At 45.5% G+C, this 20,310-nt stretch overlaps 1 protein-coding gene across 1 annotated transcript in view; it reads right to left on the bottom strand.

The window, feature by feature from the left end:
- Positions 1-1,406: 1,406 nt before the first annotated feature.
- LOC142158011 (uncharacterized) overlaps positions 1,407-20,310 on the bottom strand; it is a 43,850-nt gene continuing 24,946 nt past the window's right edge. The window contains exons 13-21 of the mRNA XM_075211578.1: positions 19,030-19,158; positions 15,182-15,274; positions 13,282-13,377; positions 12,173-12,268; positions 7,426-7,521; positions 7,040-7,141; positions 5,595-5,700; positions 4,707-4,823; positions 1,407-3,281 (exon numbers count right to left, since the gene is read on the bottom strand). Coding sequence (XP_075067679.1) covers positions 3,215-3,281; positions 4,707-4,823; positions 5,595-5,700; positions 7,040-7,141; positions 7,426-7,521; positions 12,173-12,268; positions 13,282-13,377; positions 15,182-15,274; positions 19,030-19,158 — 902 coding nt within the window. The 3' untranslated portion in view covers positions 1,407-3,214. The remainder of the gene's footprint in view (positions 3,282-4,706; positions 4,824-5,594; positions 5,701-7,039; positions 7,142-7,425; positions 7,522-12,172; positions 12,269-13,281; positions 13,378-15,181; positions 15,275-19,029; positions 19,159-20,310) is intronic.

Genomic DNA, 20,310 nt, shown 5'->3' with positions numbered 1-20,310 from the left:
TATTTTGGCACCTTAATAAGACAATTGAAACTTTAATAGAGAACATTGAATTTCATTAGCATTTTTACCTTTTCATGTATTGTATTTAGTCAATTTTATGTTTAATCAGCGTGTAAAGTGTCGGTGCTTTCATGTTGGTGGATCGTACATCCTGCGGTGCTGAAATGTGTTAAACTGCAACAAAAATACTAATCATGGCTGCAGGGGTAGTAGGTAGTCCCTACGGGTAGTACAGGATACCTCTAGGGTAATGGAGATATGGTCCTTACCTCTCATATATTACCCTTATGTTGTTTTTTTATTGCTTATGTTTATATGTGTTTACAAAACTGCTGTGACCCTGTTACTCCAACATCACGTAGTGTCATCATTTGTAGATTAAGAAGAGTGTATCTGACTTTACCCCCAGCCAGGGGAATCTTCATCTTACACAGAGTTCAATTCCTGACCAAAATCGTATCTGTGTGGAGTTTGTATGTTCTCCCCGTGTTTGCGTGGGTTTCCTTCGGGTGCTCTGGTTTCCCCCCACACTCCAAAAACATACTGGTAGGTTAATTGGCTGCTATTAATCTGACCCTAGTCTGTGTGTGTGTGTGTGTGTGTGTGTGTGTGTATGTTAGGGGATTTAGACTGTAAGCCCCAATGTGGCAGGGTCTGATGTGAATGACATATATTCTGTGTACAGCGCTGCGGAAATAGTAGCGCTATATATATCGCTGTTGATGATGATGATGATGACATCCATGTTACACTGACATACATCGCTGGCCACACAGCTCACAGCTCAGTCTGAACAGTGTACAGTGTTGTCAGGTTACAAATCTTGTAATTAATAGATCTATGTTTGGAAATGTATCTTATACAAACCGGAATATATTCTTTTTCTTTTCTGCTCAATCACTTTCAAACACTTTTTTCCACGCAATTAAATGCAAAAAGCGCAAATAACCTACTAATGTGGTTGCAGATTACTGTAATGTACTTGATATTAATTGAGACAAAAATGTTACGGCGTTTAAAATCCTTCATTGTCACTCAGATAGCGCAGTAGTTGCCGTTTTAAATGATCTTGTAATACTTTAAGCTAATTATCACAGAAAATTGTAAGTAAATACCACAAGCAGTTATGGTTGAAATTATTTTAAAACACTTTTTATGAACTGCATCTGAAAATTGTTTGTTTTATGAAATCTTCTTTTACACTCACATAGCGCAGTAAGTATAGTTTTAAATATATTTTTAATATGATTTATTCCAATTTTGACTGAAAACTGTCTGTTTTATAAACACATTTTTCACTCAAATAAAAACCATAGTAGATGAACTTATTTTAATATACTAAATACCATTGGCACCCGGAAGTTGTTTGTCTTGTAATGCTGAAATTACAGAGATATTTACAGAGATGTAGTTAAATTTGAATTTATTTTCATATAATCATCATCATCTATTTATATAGCGCCACAAATGCCACAGCGCTGTACCAATTGTGACTTATACACTAGGAGGCTGTATGCGCTGGGCGCTGTATGGAGCAGAGCGTATGTAATACATTTTAACATATTAGAGGTGACGGAAGATTTTGGCTTAATCTCATCATCGTGCGCTGTGGTTCCACCTGGAATCCTCTCCTGACCACGTCCCCCTATGTACGGTCACTCAACAGACCCACCTGGAGGGCTGAGTGGAAATGGTCCTTTCTTTCCTCCTTATTTGCCTCACACCATAAACTCCTCACAAAATAAGAAAAAAGCAGAAAAACAGGGAGGGAGAGAGAGAGAGACAAATGGCTCTGGGTGGAGGATAAGATAACAGAGGGCGGGGATTAGCCCGAGGTAACATAAACGCTGAGGGGGCAGGTAAAAGAAAGTACTGAGTATAGCAAGAGTTAACTCCACTGGGGGGCAGGGGTCAGCCAATCAGTAGGGACGTAGGGGGCCAGGATTACAGTGGGGGAAGCAGGATAAGGTCCAGGTACGAGAAGTCAGCTTCCCCTTTTACTATCTGGAGAGTTTTTCCCGCCCACCCAGGTCCTACTTTGGTTTCTCGCTCTGGATTTATATATTAATTTTTTCTTTTTTTTATGGTTTTTAGTGTTGGGTCAGTTTGAGTGAAATTTTCACAAATAAAGTTTCATATTGGCGGTGAGCAGCCCAGTCAGCGGACAGTTTGGTCACATGCAAGACGTGGTAGGCACTCTCCCCTAAAGGGATTGGGCAATTAGTGAGAATACCTCTTTGGGGTTATGGGGCTCTGCTTGGGCAGGCGGGCCTCAGCTGTACCCAATCTATTGGGGCGGAGTTTATAGCTCATGGGTATGACCTAGGGGCTGATTGGTCTGCTTATATTGGCCACCTCTTCTCAATATATTGATCATTTTAATAAATTGTTGACCTTTCATTTTAGCCAAAACAAGTCTCCGTGTCTTTATTTCATAGTGGTATGTTAACTCTGCCAGTAACACTGTAAAGGTAAAATGTCCACCGATAAGCAGATTATGGAATGGACGGGAACTTCCTGCTCCTAATGTTGTTAAATCCAGTGAAACAACAAATTCATTTATGAATTTTCAAATGTTGTGATCAAATTGAGTCACAAATTGAATTTTGAAAGATTAACACATCTATAAATAAGAGTCAACCAGTCGCAGGTGAAAAACAAATTATCCCCAAAACCTGATGCCCCCTCCATTCCTATACTGTACTATGGAGCAAATTCAATTACCCTTGGAGACACATTGGGTCAGAATATTTACAGAAATCTCTGCTTGTTGCCCTTTGCATCCCATAGAGGTCCGGGTACAAGAGTGGAGGTTTCTGTACTGTATTATCCTGCGAGATGTTCAGCCAGACCTCAAGGAGATGTCCGGCGGCTTCTCCTGGGTAATTGAATCTGCCCCAATGTGATGTAAAGTGTTAGAAATAGCAGAATTTTCCTACAAAGCATCTTGTGTGATTTTTTTGCCATATTTTAATCTCAATAAATGTAAAGTCTAGTCTTAGATTTAGGATAAAATAATATAAAATAAAGGGTACATGTACAATGAGTACGACTCGTGGTTTCCATGTCTGTGACGTCTTAAAACAACATTAAAGTAGAACAAGGAAGAAAATCTTGTCCATCCATCCACACCAGCATTGGTCAGTGATCACTGAGTCATGGGCTGGAACGTGATGCTCTACGGGGCTCTTCTCTGTCCTCTTGGTAATGTCCTCTAGGTGGGACACTGGATTCTGTAGCCCACTTTATAAGCCTGGACATAGACTCGTACTTGGTTGATTCTGCCAGAAGATAAGAATTGTTACATAAAACTGTACAGAACCCACTTACAGTGCCCTAGACTGGAAGGGATCAAACGTTCTCCGTGTTATCTAATACGCAAAGTGATGGAATTTTTAAGTAACATATTTTTTATTTAAGAAAAAAATGTTTTTTTGGATTTGCAGAGTATTTTAAAATGTTAAACCCAAGTGTTTTGGTCAAGAGTTAAATTAAAACCCCCCAAAAAACATCAGAATGTGAAATTCACCCCAGACTTTAAAAAAAACAAAACATATAGACCTAGTCCTTGGCTCAGGAAGGTCCAACCTTTTCAATACTGTCCACCACAGACAACAGGTAGTTGGGTGATAGTGAAACCCATGACCTACTGGCAAGCCAATCCCGTCACAGTATGCTTCCTGGTAATCTGCCAGAGGTTATTTCACCATATGTATCAAGAGAAGAACCTTATTACAGTAACCGGATGTCTTTCTGGGTCTAGATGCCAACGATAACGCGCAGGACAACAAATAACATCAAATTGTTCCTGAACGTCCTCCCTGAGTTCTCTGAGCTCCATGAACACTCTGAGCGACCTACAAATGTATTTGACCAAACCTGCAACTCCGTCACTTCTACAATAGTGAAATTATCCAGCGGACCCCTCATCTCCCTTCTGTACTGGATACCTTTATCCTGAGTAGGTTCATCTCCAGACACCTTCTAATCTCATGTTTTTAAGTGCGACCCACCACCCAAAGAACTGCAGAGCTTCACTGGGGGGAAGAAATCCCGGAGCCAGGAGTGCTGGTCTCGTAGCTGGTCATATGAGGGAGATGCCAAGAGATCTACATGAATACAAGAAACTTCATCCGACTTGTTTTTCCGTGGGTACTCAGTGCCATATTACCCCTTGATTTCCAACTCGTCTTGGTGCAGCTGTGGAGCCTCTGTACCTTGTGCCTTCTTCCCGTAAACACTCAAGTCATCCCCCTTTTCCTACCTATACTAACAGTTCCCCGGCCTACCCCTCCGAGCCCCTGTCCCTCTGACTGAACTTTTCTACATATATTCAGTGTTTTCTTGCTTAGTGATTATTGATGTAATAAAATGTAACTTACTATAACAGCCAAATGTACTTATTGTTCAACTGAGATTGTATTCCTTCTCCCTCTCCCCCCTCCTTTCTCTTTTGTACCCCCCCCCCCCCCCAAACTTATTATTGTTGAAAAAACAATTATGAATATATATTAAAAAAAAAAAAATGAATATCACAATCTGGCTGTTCTGCTAATGTGCTTTTAATATTTTTCAAAACAGCATGACAGGTCCGCTATATATTCCCTCAGGCTATACGTTTATTCAGACCTGTATAATATCCATGGACTCTCTGCACCAACATGGCAGCCATCTGTAGGCGCACCCTGCGCGTCACCCACACTTACCGGTATTTGGTGCAGAGCTGGACTCCCAGAGGGCCGCAGCGCTCCACGTAACTCTCCCTCACGCCCTGGCGTATGGCGCGTGCTGTGCTCAGTTTTGTTGTGACAATTGGGCAGGTCCTAAAAACAGACGACATTACAGTAAGTCCAGTATTTATCGGCTCCCATACGTCAATTACACCATTTGGATAACAGATGTTTTATTTTTGTAAGTAGAATTCTACATTTATAGATATGTATTTACACTGAGTGTTTCTGTACCAGCCACAAAGAAATAGGAATTATTTATTGGCAGGGGAGACCCAAATTGTGTCCTTATTGCCTACAGCCATTGGAAGGTCCGAGATGCCCTCACACTCATTGGTGGCAGTGGGGCTGGTGATTGGGTCTACTCGGAGGTACCTGGCGCAGGGTTTAGAGCAGCGAGTAGTGTGCGCCTGATGCCAGGAGTCTTGGAGGTAAAGCTGGAGAAAGCTTCACTCATAGGACCTGTCTTCAGCGCTGATGGGTTGAGTAGAGTCAGGTATTGTCCTCCCCTCCAGCCAGGTACAGGTTAATGACGGAGAGAGACCGAGCCAACCTATCACCTATATTATCCTGTTTGAAGAGACCCAATGGAAAGGGCCCCCGGTACCTATATTGCATATTGACGTTGATCCAACACACTATAGTAACTCCATATTGGCTCTCATGATATCATCACTGTCTGCACCAGGCCCTGCACTGTGAATATATTTATATATTTATCTGGTCTGTGAATGCCCCAGTCCCCTCCCCACTATATTACTTCCTACAGGTACATCATTAACATGCGGCTGATCCCTGTTATTATTACACATTCACCCATAACACCCATAACATCCCACTGTCTCTTGTCCCACTGTCACTTACAGCCTCTCACATCGGTGTCCGGCGGTGCCAGCCGCACATTCACACTTATTGAATGGTTTACAGACGGCACCGTGCTTGCAGGGGGGCAGACAGGGCTCAGTCACAGCTGGAAGAGAACAGAACAGTGGATGGGTTATATACAAAGTACTAAATATATGACAGTTATGGAGCTAGTAGTGTAATCTTTTATTACATCTCTATGTAATCACCCAAACATCACTTGTGCTAAGACCTGCGTCTCCCCGCCCCGTGTTATCTCCTCACGCGCTCATCTACAGGACGCTTTACCCTGGACCTCCCTCCCTCATTAGACTGCCCCCCCAGTTCTACATGTAGGTACGTTTATCTCTACTCCTCACACTCTCCACCTCTCTGTCCGCACCTTATTTCTCTCTTGTTCACTGTTTTGCCCTTTAGATATTAAGCAGTAATGAGCAGGACCTCTTTCAGTGGCAACTTTATAGCCCCTGCCACAGGTGCAGCTGCTGAGGGGCCGGAGATGAGAGGGACCAACGATCCCGGAGGACCCTGCCGAGGCCCCGATCTGCCCATCTCAGCATGTGTAGGGACATGTACTGCTCATACACTGGCTCTGCAAATGCTTTTAAGAGCAGAGTGTGGACCTTCCCCAAGTTTTACTATAGGGACCATCGAGGCCGTTGTCACCTCTGACCTATTCCACCCATCTGTGATGGCTTCCTCTACATTTCTAATGTTTGTGGACCAACAACAAGCTGTACAAGTGTTGTGTGAGATGTTGGCTTTATAAATACTGGATAATAATAACAATAATAATAATAATAATAATAATAATAATAATAAAGATTGGAGTTCCAGCTGCTTCCTGGCCCCTCTTGACTGTCAGCTCCTATGAGCTTGGTCCTCTCTACCTCCAGTCTTCTTATCCGCCTAGTAAGGTTTCCTTTGTTCTCGTTGTGTTTTCTTATGTAGTTTCTGATCCTATAGATTGTTACTGATTCTAAAGTTTTTCTTGGCCCTTCTTATCTGTATTTTGTTCTGTTTATATTCTCATGATTATGCGGCGCTGCGGATTGTGGCTCCTTAGAAATAATCTATGATGTTGAGGGAATCTAATACCACAAAGGAACTGGTGTTACATACACCCTGCCTGACCCGGCGGCCTCTCTGTAGACCGGGTACAGCTGTAAGTCTGAGAAACCTTCTCACCCAACCCCTAAACTGGCTCCGATGTCAGGAATTAATATTATAATCAGCAGAGTGTATTTACTGCTCCAAAAGTCAGAGGTCGCAACACATTCCCAGATGGAAGAAACGCTAGAAGCTGAGCCATAGGTGCCCCAGTAGGCCTGTTTACCGCCCTATGCCTCTAACCAGACACCTGCAGGGTTACTGCGTCCTCGTTGGAAGTGGCTGCTGTAACTATGGACTAGGTTGTGCAGGATGTGACAGTGTCGTGCTCTCACCTGTCTCACATTGCGGCCCCAGGTACCCACCGGGGCAGCGGCAGAGGTTGTACCCTGTACATGTGCCCCCGTTCTGGCACGGCTTCTCACAGCGAATAGGCTCTGAAAGAAAAATGTGCAATGAGAAATTCCTGGTCAGTTCAGCATCCAGCTGTCACTGAATCATGTTCTACTTACCTGGCACCACACAGGGACCAATGTAATTATTCTCAGTATATGGCGGCGACATACTCCAGAGCATTGTATAAAATGATGGACCAGACAGATGATTCCAGACTTTTCTGAGCCATAACTGTATCGCAGGATTTCTTACCTATGTAACATTATATCCTATATCTACATGCACCGAGCCAAGATTAATCTATTACTGAGCCATGATTCCTTACCTATCTGGCAGCGTGCACCGAGCCACCCACTGGGACACACACACTTGTTGACGTCAATACATTTTCCTCCATTCTGGCAGGGTGGGTGACAGAGTGCTGGTGGAAGAAAATCAGGATATTAGTAAAAGGCATCACACTACAGAGGTGTTTCAGAGCTGGGTGCATGTGTATCCGTGCCGTGGAGATATGCATCTCATCACAGCGCACATGTGTATAAGTTGCGCCAGTATTTTACACTGCACATGTCTCACACTCGTGGCCCCTTGCCAGGCCCGGCGCTCTCATTAGGCAAGGTTAGGCAGTTGCCTAGGGCGCCGGGCTCTGCAGGGCGCCTCAAAATTAAAAAACAATGACTATTATAGTTTTAAACTGTGCGGCGACCGCTGAGTATACCTTAAACGGCCGCCGCACAGCTTAAGATTGATCCAAGGGGAGAGGGAGGGGCTATGGATCATCACCGCCGCCCTCCCCTCCAACAGCTGATGGGGCGCTCTGTCTCCTCCCCTCCACTCACTGACGGGCATGACATCATCATCACGGCCCGACAGTGTCAGCGAGGGACGGGACCCGGCAGAGAGGAGCAGCGCCAAGGTAAGGAAAGACGGGGGGGGGGGGGCGCAGATTTTGTTACATTGTGCCGGGGGGGGGGGGGAACGGATTTTTACATTGTGCCTTTTTTACATTTTTACAAGGGCAAGAAAAGAAGCCACAAGTACAGTAGAGGTGTGCAGATACAAGTCAAACCCAACCCCTTGTGATGCCTCTTATATTTGGTTACAATTATATCTGAAATTTGTTCTTAACAAACATAATTCTGCGAGTACACGAGACGGGAGCAGTTTGGAGTTGATGATGGCGATTGCCACAGACTTGCTCCACATCTGAGTAAATGTTTCACATATATTGTACATAATTTAAGGTGTTTGTAATAAGGATGTGGAAATGTTAGTGCGCAGACGTTTATATTTGCACATACACAGCACCAGTCAAATGTTTGAACATACCCGACTGAAAGAAGATTACTCGTCATCATAAAGGTTTATGATCTAAAGGCTAATACTGAAATACCTAAAATTAGTTTCTTAGACAAGTACAAACAGTACATCCGATGCCTATGTATGAATTTCTTTTCAAAGCAAAAGTATTAATGAAAAAAAAATATATATATATTTTTAAATGCATCCCCAGCAAGTAGTTTTCATGTAGAACTTCAGTAAAGTTTAGAGGTGGATAATGTTGAACCACAATTAATAAATCATTATAAAGACAAGCATAGTAAACTTGTGCCTGTGAAATTTGTGTAATTGCTTTTCTCGGTAATGCCAAGTGCCAATGGATTGCGTTATGACAAGATAGGGAGGGTCTTACATAGCCGATAGCCCTAATTGGCAGAAGGCGATCTCTCCTGGTTGTAGTAGTCCATAATATGGTAAGAACAGCACAAATTAGCAACGATAAACAACAGTCCGTAAATACTTTAAGAAACGAAGATCAGTCAACCCGGAAACTTGCTACAAATTTGAATGTTTTTTTTCAAGTGCAGAAACTATGATGACAGCGGCTCTCATGTCGGTCACCACAGGAAAGACCACGAGTTACTTGTGCTGCACAGGATATTAGACTAATCAACCTCAGAAGTCGCCTATTAACAGCACCTCAGATAAGAGACCATATGAATGCTTCATTGAGTTCAAGCAGCAGACACATCTCAACATCAACTGTTCAGAGGACAATCCATGAATCAGCCTTCATGGTAGAATTATTGCTAAGAAACCACCAAAGGAGAGACATAAGAAGAGACTGGGCCAAGGAACCAGGGCCAGTGGACAGCAGACTAGTGGAAATCTGTCCTTTGCTCTGGTGAGTCTAAATTTGAGATTTCTGGTTCCAACCGCTGTATCTTCACAAGACGCAGAGATGGTGAGCGGACAGAGTCCAGATGTGTGGTTCCCACCGCAAACATGGTGAGGAGGTGTGACGGTGTGAGAATGCTTAAACAGCACGGCTACCTCTGCATCGACATGCCGTCCCATCTTAGTTGGGCCATCATTTTTATTCCAGCAGGACGATGACCCAAGACACAGCTCCGTGCTGTCTAAGAAGTATGTGACATCGAAGGAGGATGACAGAGTCCTGGATCACATGACCTGGCCTCCGCAGTCACCTGACCTTACCCCAACAGCGATGGTTTGGGATGAGTTGGACCGGAGAGTGAAGGAAATGCAGCCAACATGTGGTCAGCGTAAATGGAAAATCCTGTTGGAAGAGCTTCCAAGTTGGGGGAGAGAACACAGAGATATTAACATGGCAAAGAATCTTACATATAAGATAGTTTTGATTTGTTTAACATTTTCTTTGGTCACTGCACAATTCCATGTGTGTTAGTTCATAGTTTTGGTGACTAAAGTCATGGCCAAAAGTTTTGAGAATGACACAAGTATTGGTTTTCACAAAGTTTGTTGGTTCAGTGTTTTTAGACCTTTTTGTCAGATGTTGCTATGGTATACTGAAGTACAATTACCAGCATTTCATAAGTATCAAAGGCTTTTATTGACAGTTACATTAAGTTTATGCAAAGAGTCAATATTTGCAGTGTTGACGCTTCTTTTTGAAGATCTCTGTAATTCTCCCTGGCATGCTGTCAATCAACTTCTAGGCCACATACTGACTGTTGGCCGCCCATTCTTGCCTAATCAATGCTTGGAGTTTGTGAGAATTTGTGGGTTTTTATTTGCCCCCTTGCCTCTTGAGGATTCACCACAAGTTGTCAATGGGATTAAGGTTTGGGGAGTTTCCTGGCCATGGACCCAAAATTTTGATGTTTTGATTCCAGAGCCACTTAGTTATCACTTTTGCCTTATGACAAGGTGCTCCATCATGCTGGAAAAGGCATTGTTCATCACCAAACTGTTCTTGGATGGTTGGGAGAAGTTGCTCTTGGAGGATGTTTTGGTACCATTCTTTATTCATGGCTGTGTTCTTAGGCAAAATTGTGAGTGAGCCCAATCCCTTGGCTGAGAAGCAACCCCAAACATTAATGGTCTCAGGATGCTTTACTGTTGTTATGACACAGGACTGATGGTAGCACTCACCTTTCCTTCTCCGGACAAGTGTTTATCCAGATGCCCCAAACAATCTGAAAGGGGATTCAACAGAGAAAATGACTTTACTCCAGTCCTCAGCAGTCCAATCCCTGTACCTTTTGCAGAATATCAGTCTGTCCCTGATGTTTTACCTGGAGAGAAGTGGCTTCTCTGCTGGCCTTCTTGACACCAGGCCATCCTCAAAAAATCTTCGCCTCACTGTGCAAGCAGATGCTCTCACTCCTGCCTGCTGCCATTTCTGAGCAAGCTCTGCACTGGTGGTGCCCCGATCCCACAGCTGAATCAACTTTAGGAGACGGTCCTGGCGCTTGCTGGAAGTTCTTTGGCGCCCTGAAGCCTTCTTCACAACTATTGAACCTCTCTCCTTGAAGTTCTTGATGATCCGATAAATGGTTGATTTAGGTGCAATCCTACTAGCAGCTATATCCTTGCCTGTGAAGCAATTTTTGTGCAAAGCAATGATGACTGCACGTGTTTACTTGCAGATAACCATGGTTAACAGAGAGAGAACAATGATTTCAAGCACCACCCTCCTTTTAAAGCTTCCAGTCTGTTATTTTAACTCAATCAGCATGACAGAGTGATCTCCAGCTTTGTCCTCATCAACACTCTCACCTGTGTTAACGAGAGAATCACTGACCTGATGTCATGTTTTGTGGCAGGGCTGAATGCAGTGGAAATGTTGTTTTTGTCATGGCCAGGGCCGGTGCTAGGGTCCATGGCGCCCTAGGCATTTTGAAAAAATTGGCACCCTCCTCCCTCCTCCCTCCTCACCCCTCACCCCGTCTTTCCTTATCTCACCACCGCCGCCTCTCTCCTCCGTCTCCTCCCCTCCACTCACTGACACTAGTGAGTGGAGGGGAGGAGACGGAGCAGAGAGGCGGCGGTGGTGAGCAATAGCCTCTTCCCCCCTCCCCCGTGCATCTGAATGCTGTGCGGTGGCCGTAACAGGTATGGTCAGCGGTCGCCGGCGCCCTAGGCAAGTGCCTAACCTTGCCTAATGGGAGCGCCGGGCCTGGTCATGGCAAAGACGGACTTTGAAATTAATTGCAATTTATCTGATCCTCCTTTATGACATTCTCGAGTATATGTAAATTGCCATCATAAAAACTGAGGCAGCAGTGTGAAATAATATTTGTGTCATTCTCAAACCTTTTGGCCATGACTGTATTATTCTAAAATGTGGAAAATAGTAAAAATAATTAAAAACTGTTCTATGAATATCTGTGTCCAAACTTCTGATTGGTGCTCTATAAATGGGCAACTTTTATGTTCATCTCTAAATCTCTCCCTATAACACTAATAAAGCAATAGGAGCGACCGCAGCTTAGTGTAAGATATCTTAGTACGAAGTATTCAAAAGAATTACTGAAATCAAACCAAAACCCCAACCTGAAAATTGTTCCTTCCTGTCCTGGGTTTTACATGTAAGAGCAGGAGAATCGTCTATTGGAAAACACTGAATGGGGTAATATCGACATATATTGTTGCCTAGCGTTTAATCACATTTGTTTTCATCATATGTATTTATATAAGTCTCATTGTAGATTATATGTTAACCATTATAATAGCATTCAGCCAGCAGTCTCATCCCTTGTACATTAGGAGGTTACGTTACCCCATACACGCCCTGAGTCTCTTACGTATCAGACATTGTTCCCCGCTGTATCCGGACGGGCACTGGCAGGTGTCGGGGGCTACACAACGACCACCATTAGCACACGGCAACTCGCACACCGCTGTGGGGAGAATGAGCATTATTACACAATATTCTGTGTAACACACAGAGACGTTATACCTGGTACAGGAGAAACACTTCTTAAAGCAGAAACGTTGTTACACAACACAATACAAATAGTAACAGTATCTTCAGATTCTAAACGGAACACTTATGTGTTTATTGATAATTTATCTTTGACAATATCAGGTAGTTAACTAAGAAACCAGTTCATAGAAAGCATTGAGCAATGATACATGATACCTCCCTCTCTACCTCTGAGCACTTACATTACCTCCTACTAAGGATCAGGATGTGCATAACATCTAGCGGACTGCAAGGTGGTGAAACAGGGCAAACACATCTATACAATCTACAATATAGCGATGGCACCAGAACGCGCTGCTGTGCAAAATATCCTAAATACCAACTGTACTGTAGTATAATATTATTAATGGATTATACTCACACTGAATAAGGATGTTACTGACGGTCTAACAATTAGCAGAATAGGTTTCTGTCATCCACAAATGTCTAAACAAAGTTTGATGGATTTAGATTTACAGATGAAATTACATTTACGGTAAGTTTTACAATAATGTTTTATTTTATTCAATATTAATTATCTATTTTCTCACTTTCTTTTATTACTATTAGAAAGTTTTTTGGTAAATTGGGGTGACAAGTCATTATTTTCTTTTATGACAGCGATAGGGGGCGATAAAGAATTACCCCAGTCCTAAGTCTGGCTGCCACGGATGACAGGTAATTACTGTGCAGGGGATGTGAGGCTACAGGGGGAGAGGTGAATGTGTTACAGGAGAGGGGATAGCTCCTTCTATGTGACTGCAGCCACAGAGATACGGTATAACTGCATAGAGGTTCCTCTCTTCCTGCACTAATTCTCTGTATTCTACATGTTTAAGCTCATGAAGTTTTCTTGGGATCCTGTTGAATGAGAACTATCCCCCACTGCGGCCCTGGGACCAGGTCATACACCCCTGATGTACATAGATATAACACAGCTCATGGTACCTGTCTGGCAGCCGGGTCCCGTCCATCCGCTGGGACACGCACACAGGTTGTGTCTCATGCAGGTGCCTCCGTGAGCACACGGCGGAGAGCACATGGCTGAGAAGAGAGACAAAGCGTCAGCTCTCTGGTGTGACCCCCTTGGACATAACCGCACAGAGCCTCACTTAGAGGTAGGGACAAGGCAAAGACAGGGGAAATAATCACCTGGGCAAAACCATAGTGCACCGCAGGGGGCACATGTAAAACGCGTGGAGGCATTTAGAGCGGGGAGGGGGCCTGTCCTAGCAGGGTACATATGAAGCTGCCCAGTATGTGGGCGACATGCAGAAGCCGCCGGTATTATCCCTACATGCAGGATACAGAAATAGCTGCATCTGCTCCTCTTGTCTCACAACATGGTTTGTTCACGAGCAAATTTGAACCTTTGTTTTTGGCTTCCTCCTAACTCTTACTGAGGAATACTGTTATCACTGTACATAATGATAGAGGTGGGAGACTGTCTGTTGGAACAGAGGCAGCCTACTATGGTCCATATATAATTATTATTTATTCTGTATTTCATGGACTGGAAGTGTCATCTACAAACTGGGAAAAAAAAACTGAAGCACAGAGGATATTGTCTGTAATTTATCTGCACCTCACCCCAGCACTACACTCCTGCCCGGACCCCTGTATGACAGACCCCTATGTCACTGTATGAGACCCCTATGTCACTATATGACGGACCCCTATGTCACTATATGACGGACCTCTATGTCACTATATGACGGACCCCTATGTCACTATATGACGGACCTCTATGTCACTGTATGACGGACCCCTATGTCTCTATATGACGGACCTCTATGTCACTGTATGACGGACCCCTATGTCACTATATGACGGACCCCTATGTCACTATATGACGGACCCCTATGTCACTATATGAGACCCCTATGTCACTGTATGACAGACCCCTATGTCACTATATGACGGACCTCTATGTCACTGTATGACGGACCCCTATGTCACTGTATGACGGACCTCTATGTCACTGTATGACGGACCCCTATGTCACTGTATGACGGACCTCTATGTCACTGTATGACGGACCCCTATGTCACTATATGACGGACCCCTATGTCACTGTATGACGGACCCCTATGTCTCTATATGACGGATCCCTATGTCTCTATATGAGACCTCTATGTCACTATATGAGACCCCTATGTCACTATATTAGACCTCTCCCAGTGATACACACTGCACCATATCATTATCACGCCATCTAAAACCATATATATTATTTTATTCTATCTCAGTGTTATCCTGGTTCAGATCATGATACACTTTCTCCTTCTCTTGTGTTTTCTCCCCAACTTTTCATGTATCACTGTACTCATCACTCATCTTCTTCCATTCCACCACTATGACCGGATCCCAGGAGCTAATTCCCACCACATTACTCACTGGTCCCAGCGCAGATAACAGAACTAATCACACTGGACCCTCTCACTGGGGAGACATCCGACCAATAGGATAACAACATGCAGTAATTCCGCCCAATGCTCCACGGACACAATAATCTACATGTGAAGGTGAAGCTCTTGTCTGGAGGCTCTAACTGAGAAATCAACACCCCTTGAAGCGAATTTAAATATCTTGTGTAGATTTTTTGCATCAGCCACTTTACTGTAGTTACCCCACTTTCATCAGGGATCTCCCCAATGTACTTTGTACTATGAGGGGGCAAATGTTTCATCCCACAGTCGCCACCATCTTGACGTGTAAAGCCACGTGCTTAGCCATGCTGGCAGACTAAATCCACACAAGAAGACGTAGCAGCGTTCGTTTCAACTTTGTCAATGACCCCTACTCCTTTTTATCTGCGTGAACCTACAAATATAGCGAATGTGATTACCTGAACAGCCGGGCCCCGGATACCCTGCAGGGCAGTTACATGTGTCAGGGGCCACACAGACTCCGTAGTTTAGGCACGGTGGGTTACAAACGGCTAGAGAAAAATAAAAAAGGACAAACATCTGTAAATAGAGAAACGTGTGGGTTTGTGGAAAACATAAATACATCTGTTGTGTGATAATAAGAGGACGAACAAGATACTCTGCAGATACAACAATATGGGAAATATGGATGCAAAATATTATTTAGTGTTAATGACTTTTCTCAACAGCTTTGGGATACAGTAAAGGTTACAATACAGCACTGCAGTGGTGCCTTATAAATAAATGATAATAATAGTTAATAGTTACTACTATATTGCAGCAGCTGAAGCTTTTCCTTTTGTCATATTTAGGATATTGTCTTAATGGTTGGTGATACGGTTGTAAAGCTGAGATTACAGTTAGTGGAGCTACTGTGACACCAAATATTCCGCCTCCGAGTATGAATCCACCAATCCACACAGGGCATTTCTGCAGAGAAAATCTGCAAGCCTGTCACTCACGTCTCCCAATAGAGCTGATATTTGAGAGACCAGTTTTGGACTCCAGTTTTGGAAGCCAAACGGGGTGTGGCCTACAGGACAGGAACATGGTCTTGATGACAAATGGTGATGGTATGGGCGGTTCTAGCCTTGTTATGGGCGGTTCTAGCCTTGTTATAGGTGGTCCTGGCCTTGTTATGGGCGGTTCTAGCCTTGTTATGGGCGGTTTTGGCCTTGCTATGGGCGGTCCTGCCCTTGCTATGGGCTGTTCTGGCCTCATTATGGGTGGTTCTGGCCCTGTTATGGGCGGTTCTAGCCTCGTTATGGGCGGTTCTGGCCATGTTATGGGCAGATCATGGACAGAGCATTAAATAAACTAAAAAATGCATTATGAGACACAACAGAACTTTGTGACAGATATGTTAGAAAAAGGGAAGAGTAGAGACAGCAAACTTGATTCTCTAACAAACTGACAGCTGTTATATGTGCCAAGGAAACTGCATAGGAGAAATATAGAGCGACCCAATCAGAGGAGGACAGAGTATAGAGCGCTAGAGCTAAAGACAAAATATTATTTAGATACATTAGGGAAAAAAGAAGCAATAGGAGGTAAAAACTAGGGGGGGGGGATATATTGAAGGAGGAAACAATATTGTCTAAATAACTATTCTTGCTCTGTATTTACTGTTGAAAATTCACAGCAGTCACCAATACTGCAAGGAGGATATTTATATATAGATATATACGGTATATACCCAGCTGTATTGTACACACACATATATAATATACTAGGAGATGATGATAGTCAGGAGAGTTTATATCCAACAGTAGAAAAATTACTGAGATGATTATTAAGCATAAGAATCACAATTGTGGCTCTAAGTTATTGCTACAATTTAACAAAAATAAAAACTAAAAATCAATAAAAGCTCTAAAAAATATATTATTAAATGTAATAAAAGCTATATTTATAATCTGGGGTATATTTACTAAACTGCAGGTTTGATAAAGTGTTCCCTACAGCAACCAATCAGATTCTAGCGGTCATTTGTAGAATGTACTAAATAAATGATAGCTAGAATCTGATTGGTTGCTATAGGCAACATCTCCACTTCTTCAATTTAGTAAATTTACCTCCAGATTTTTAATTTGTTTGGTTCATTTAGAAATCATAAAACAAAACTCTTCATGGACATCAGTAGAAACGTCCGGGCGGCTGGGAATCCTTCTGGTAATCTGTTCATCCAATTGGTTAAAAAAAAATTGAAAAATTAGTCAATGTGGTGGAATTTCACAAATTTTGGATTGATTAAAAAAAATTGACTACATTTGGGAAAGTGAAACAGGTTTGACCATGTTCACGTGGGTGAGTGGACCAGACAGTGATAATTTAATGCAGAGAACGGCAAACCTCAATTGCAATCGGTGTGAATGTAAATGAGAACCTATATATATATATATACCAACCCAGATCCTAACAGTTAATGTATTGAAACACTCTTATTTATATCTGGGTGGCCACATTAATCATAAACACATAATACACATTCTTCATCCATCTCCAAGTAACTGGGCTGGGCAGGGGGGCGCCTGCCCCCTGTGCCGGTCCCATAGTGGGCCACCTTGGGCTGGGTCACTGGGCTGGGCAGGGGGGCGCCTGCCCCCCGTGCCGGTCCCATAGTGGGCCACCTTGGGCTGGGTCACTGGGCTGGGCAGGGGGACGCCTGCCCCCCGTGCCGGTCCCATAGTGGGCCACCTTGGGCTGGGTCACTGGGCTGGGCAGGGGGGCGCCTGCTCCTCGGGCCGGTCCCATAGTGGGCCACCTTGGGCTGGGTCACTGGGCTGGGCAGGGGGGCGCCTGCTCCTCGGGCCGGTCCCATAGTGGGCCACCTTGGGCTGGGCAGGGGGGCGCCTGCTCCTCGGGCCAGTCCCATAGTGGGCCACCTTGGGCTGGGTCACTGGGCTGGGCAGGGGGGCACCTGCCCCCTGTGCCGGTCCCATAGTGGGCCACCTTGGGCTGGGTCACTGGGCTGGGCAGGGGGGCGCCTGCTCCTCGGGCCAGTCCCATAGTGGGCCACCTTGGGCTGGGTCACTGGGTTGGGCAGGGGGGCGCCTGCCCCCCGTGCCGGTCCCATAGTGGGCCACCTTGGGCTGGGTCACTGGGCTGGGCAGGGGGGCGCCTGCTCCTCGGGCCGGTCCCATAGTGGGCCACCTTGGGCTGGGTCACTGGGTTGGGCAGGGGGGCGCCTGCTCCTCGGGCCGGTCCCATAGTGGGCCACCTTGGGCTGGGTCACTGGGCTGGGCAGGGGGGCGCCTGCTCCTCGGGCCGGTCCCATAGTGGGCCACCTTGGGCTGGGTCACTGAGCTGGGCAGGGGGGCGCCTGCTCCTCGGGCCGGTCCCATAGTGGGCCACCTTGGGCTGGGTCACTGGGCTGGGCAGGGGGGCACCTGCCCCCTGTGCCGGTCCCATAGTGGGCCACCTTGGGCTGGGTCACTGGGCTGGGCAGGGGGGCGCCTGCTCCTCGGGCCAGTCCCATAGTGGGCCACCTTGGGCTGGGTCACTGGGTTGGGCAGGGGGGCGCCTGCCCCCCGTGCCGGTCCCATAGTGGGCCACCTTGGGCTGGGTCACTGGGCTGGGCAGGGGGGCGCCTGCTCCTCGGGCCGGTCCCATAGTGGGCCACCTTGGGCTGGGTCACTGGGTTGGGCAGGGGGGCGCCTGCTCCTCGGGCCGGTCCCATAGTGGGCCACCTTGGGCTGGGTCACTGGGCTGGGCAGGGGGGCGCCTGCTCCTCGGGCCGGTCCCATAGTGGGCCACCTTGGGCTGGGTCACTGAGCTGGGCAGGGGGGCGCCTGCTCCTCGGGCCGGTCCCATAGTGGGCCACCTTGGGCTGGGTCACTGGGCTGGGCAGGGGGGCGCCTGCCCCCGTGCCGGTCCCAAAGTGGGCCACCTTGGGCTGGGTCACTGGGCTGGGCAGGGGGGCGCCTGCCCCCCGTGCCGGTCCCATAGTGGGCCACCTTGGGCTGGGTCACTGGGCTGGGCAGGGGGGCGCCTGCTCCTCGGGCCGGTCCCATAGTGGGCCACCTTGGGCTGGGTCACTGGGCTGGGCAGGGGGGCGCCTGCTCCTCGGGCCGGTCCCATAGTGGGCCACCTTGGGCTGGGTCACTGGGTTGGGCAGGGGGGCACCTGCTCCTCGGGCCGGTCCCATAGTGGGCCACCTTGGGCTGGGTCACTGGGCTACCTGCATTTTTTTTCCTTAAAAATGTACCTAATAGGCAGGTAAGCTGAGTCTCACCCCCCACCCGGGGCTGAAGTCTTCTCCGCTCACCTTGACACTTGCTGTGGTCGTCGGAGCGCACGATGAAGCCTCGGTGGCAGCTGCAGTTATATGTTCCTGGATAGTTATCACAGAGCTGCTCACATCCTCCGCGGGTGAAGTCCGCGCATTCATCAACATCTGGGGACAGACAGAGGGCAGGATGGTTACAGGTCACCAGGTGATGCTGCTGTACAATGCTGTAGACCCCATGTGGGTACGGTGGGGGAGAAATGATAAAGGACAACAGGCCCACAGGCAGTAGGTAGAAAGTACAGAACTAGTTGGAGGGATATATATATATATATGGAGTTGAATTGTCTGTCACCTCCCGATGTTGGGGCGACATGAAGAAGCATCATTGTATTGGTTGGAGAATTCAGACTTATAATTGGTGGACAAGAGCCTATTGGTAAGAGTAACACTTAGACAATAATTAGTGGAACATTAAAGATGTGATAAGTAATGTGAGGACCAAAGGGTCACGGATTAGGATGTGATGAACGCCACAACGACATCTCCGGTTGGTGAACTCTGGGATTCGGCACAGAATGACCCCAGCAAAGAAAATAATATAGTATATAGTGCAACAAATTACATAGTTGTGATTTTATAAGCCACGTATATGTCGCCTATTTTGGCTGTAAGGGACTAGTCTCAGTTTGGTCCCAAAGATAAAAAGAAAATATGAAAATAGTTATTGTATAGGAATTTACATTTGCTCCATTAGTGACTAAGGGAGTGAGAACACATGTGATAGAACACGTGTAATAGAACATGTGTGATAGAACACGTGTAATAGAACATGTGTGATAGAAGACGTGTATTGGAAAATGTGTAGTAGAACATATCTAATAACACATGTGTGATAGAACATGTCTGATAGAAGACATGTGATAGAACATGTGTGATAGAAGACGTGTGATAGAGGATGTATAATAGAACATGTGTAATAGCACATGTGTGACAGAAGACGTGTAATAGAACATGTGTAATAACACATGTGTGATAGAACATGTGTGATAGAACATGTGTGATCGAAGACGTGTAATAGAACATGTGTAATAGAACATGTGTGATCGAAGACGTGTAATAGAACATGTGTAACAGAACATGTGTATTAGAACATGTGTGATCGAAGATGTGTAATAGAACATGTGTAACAGAACATGTGTGATAGAACATGTGTGATCAAAGACGTGTAATAGAACATGTTTAACAGAACATGTGTGATAGAACATGTGTGATCAAAGACGTGTAATAGAACATGTGTAACAGAACATGTGTAACAGA

Source organism: Mixophyes fleayi, chromosome 5 (assembly GCF_038048845.1).
Source record: "Mixophyes fleayi isolate aMixFle1 chromosome 5, aMixFle1.hap1, whole genome shotgun sequence".
NCBI lineage: Eukaryota > Metazoa > Chordata > Amphibia > Anura > Limnodynastidae > Mixophyes > Mixophyes fleayi.
The sequence above is the reverse complement of the archived record's forward strand: the minus strand, read 5'-3'. Positions and strand labels throughout refer to the sequence as shown.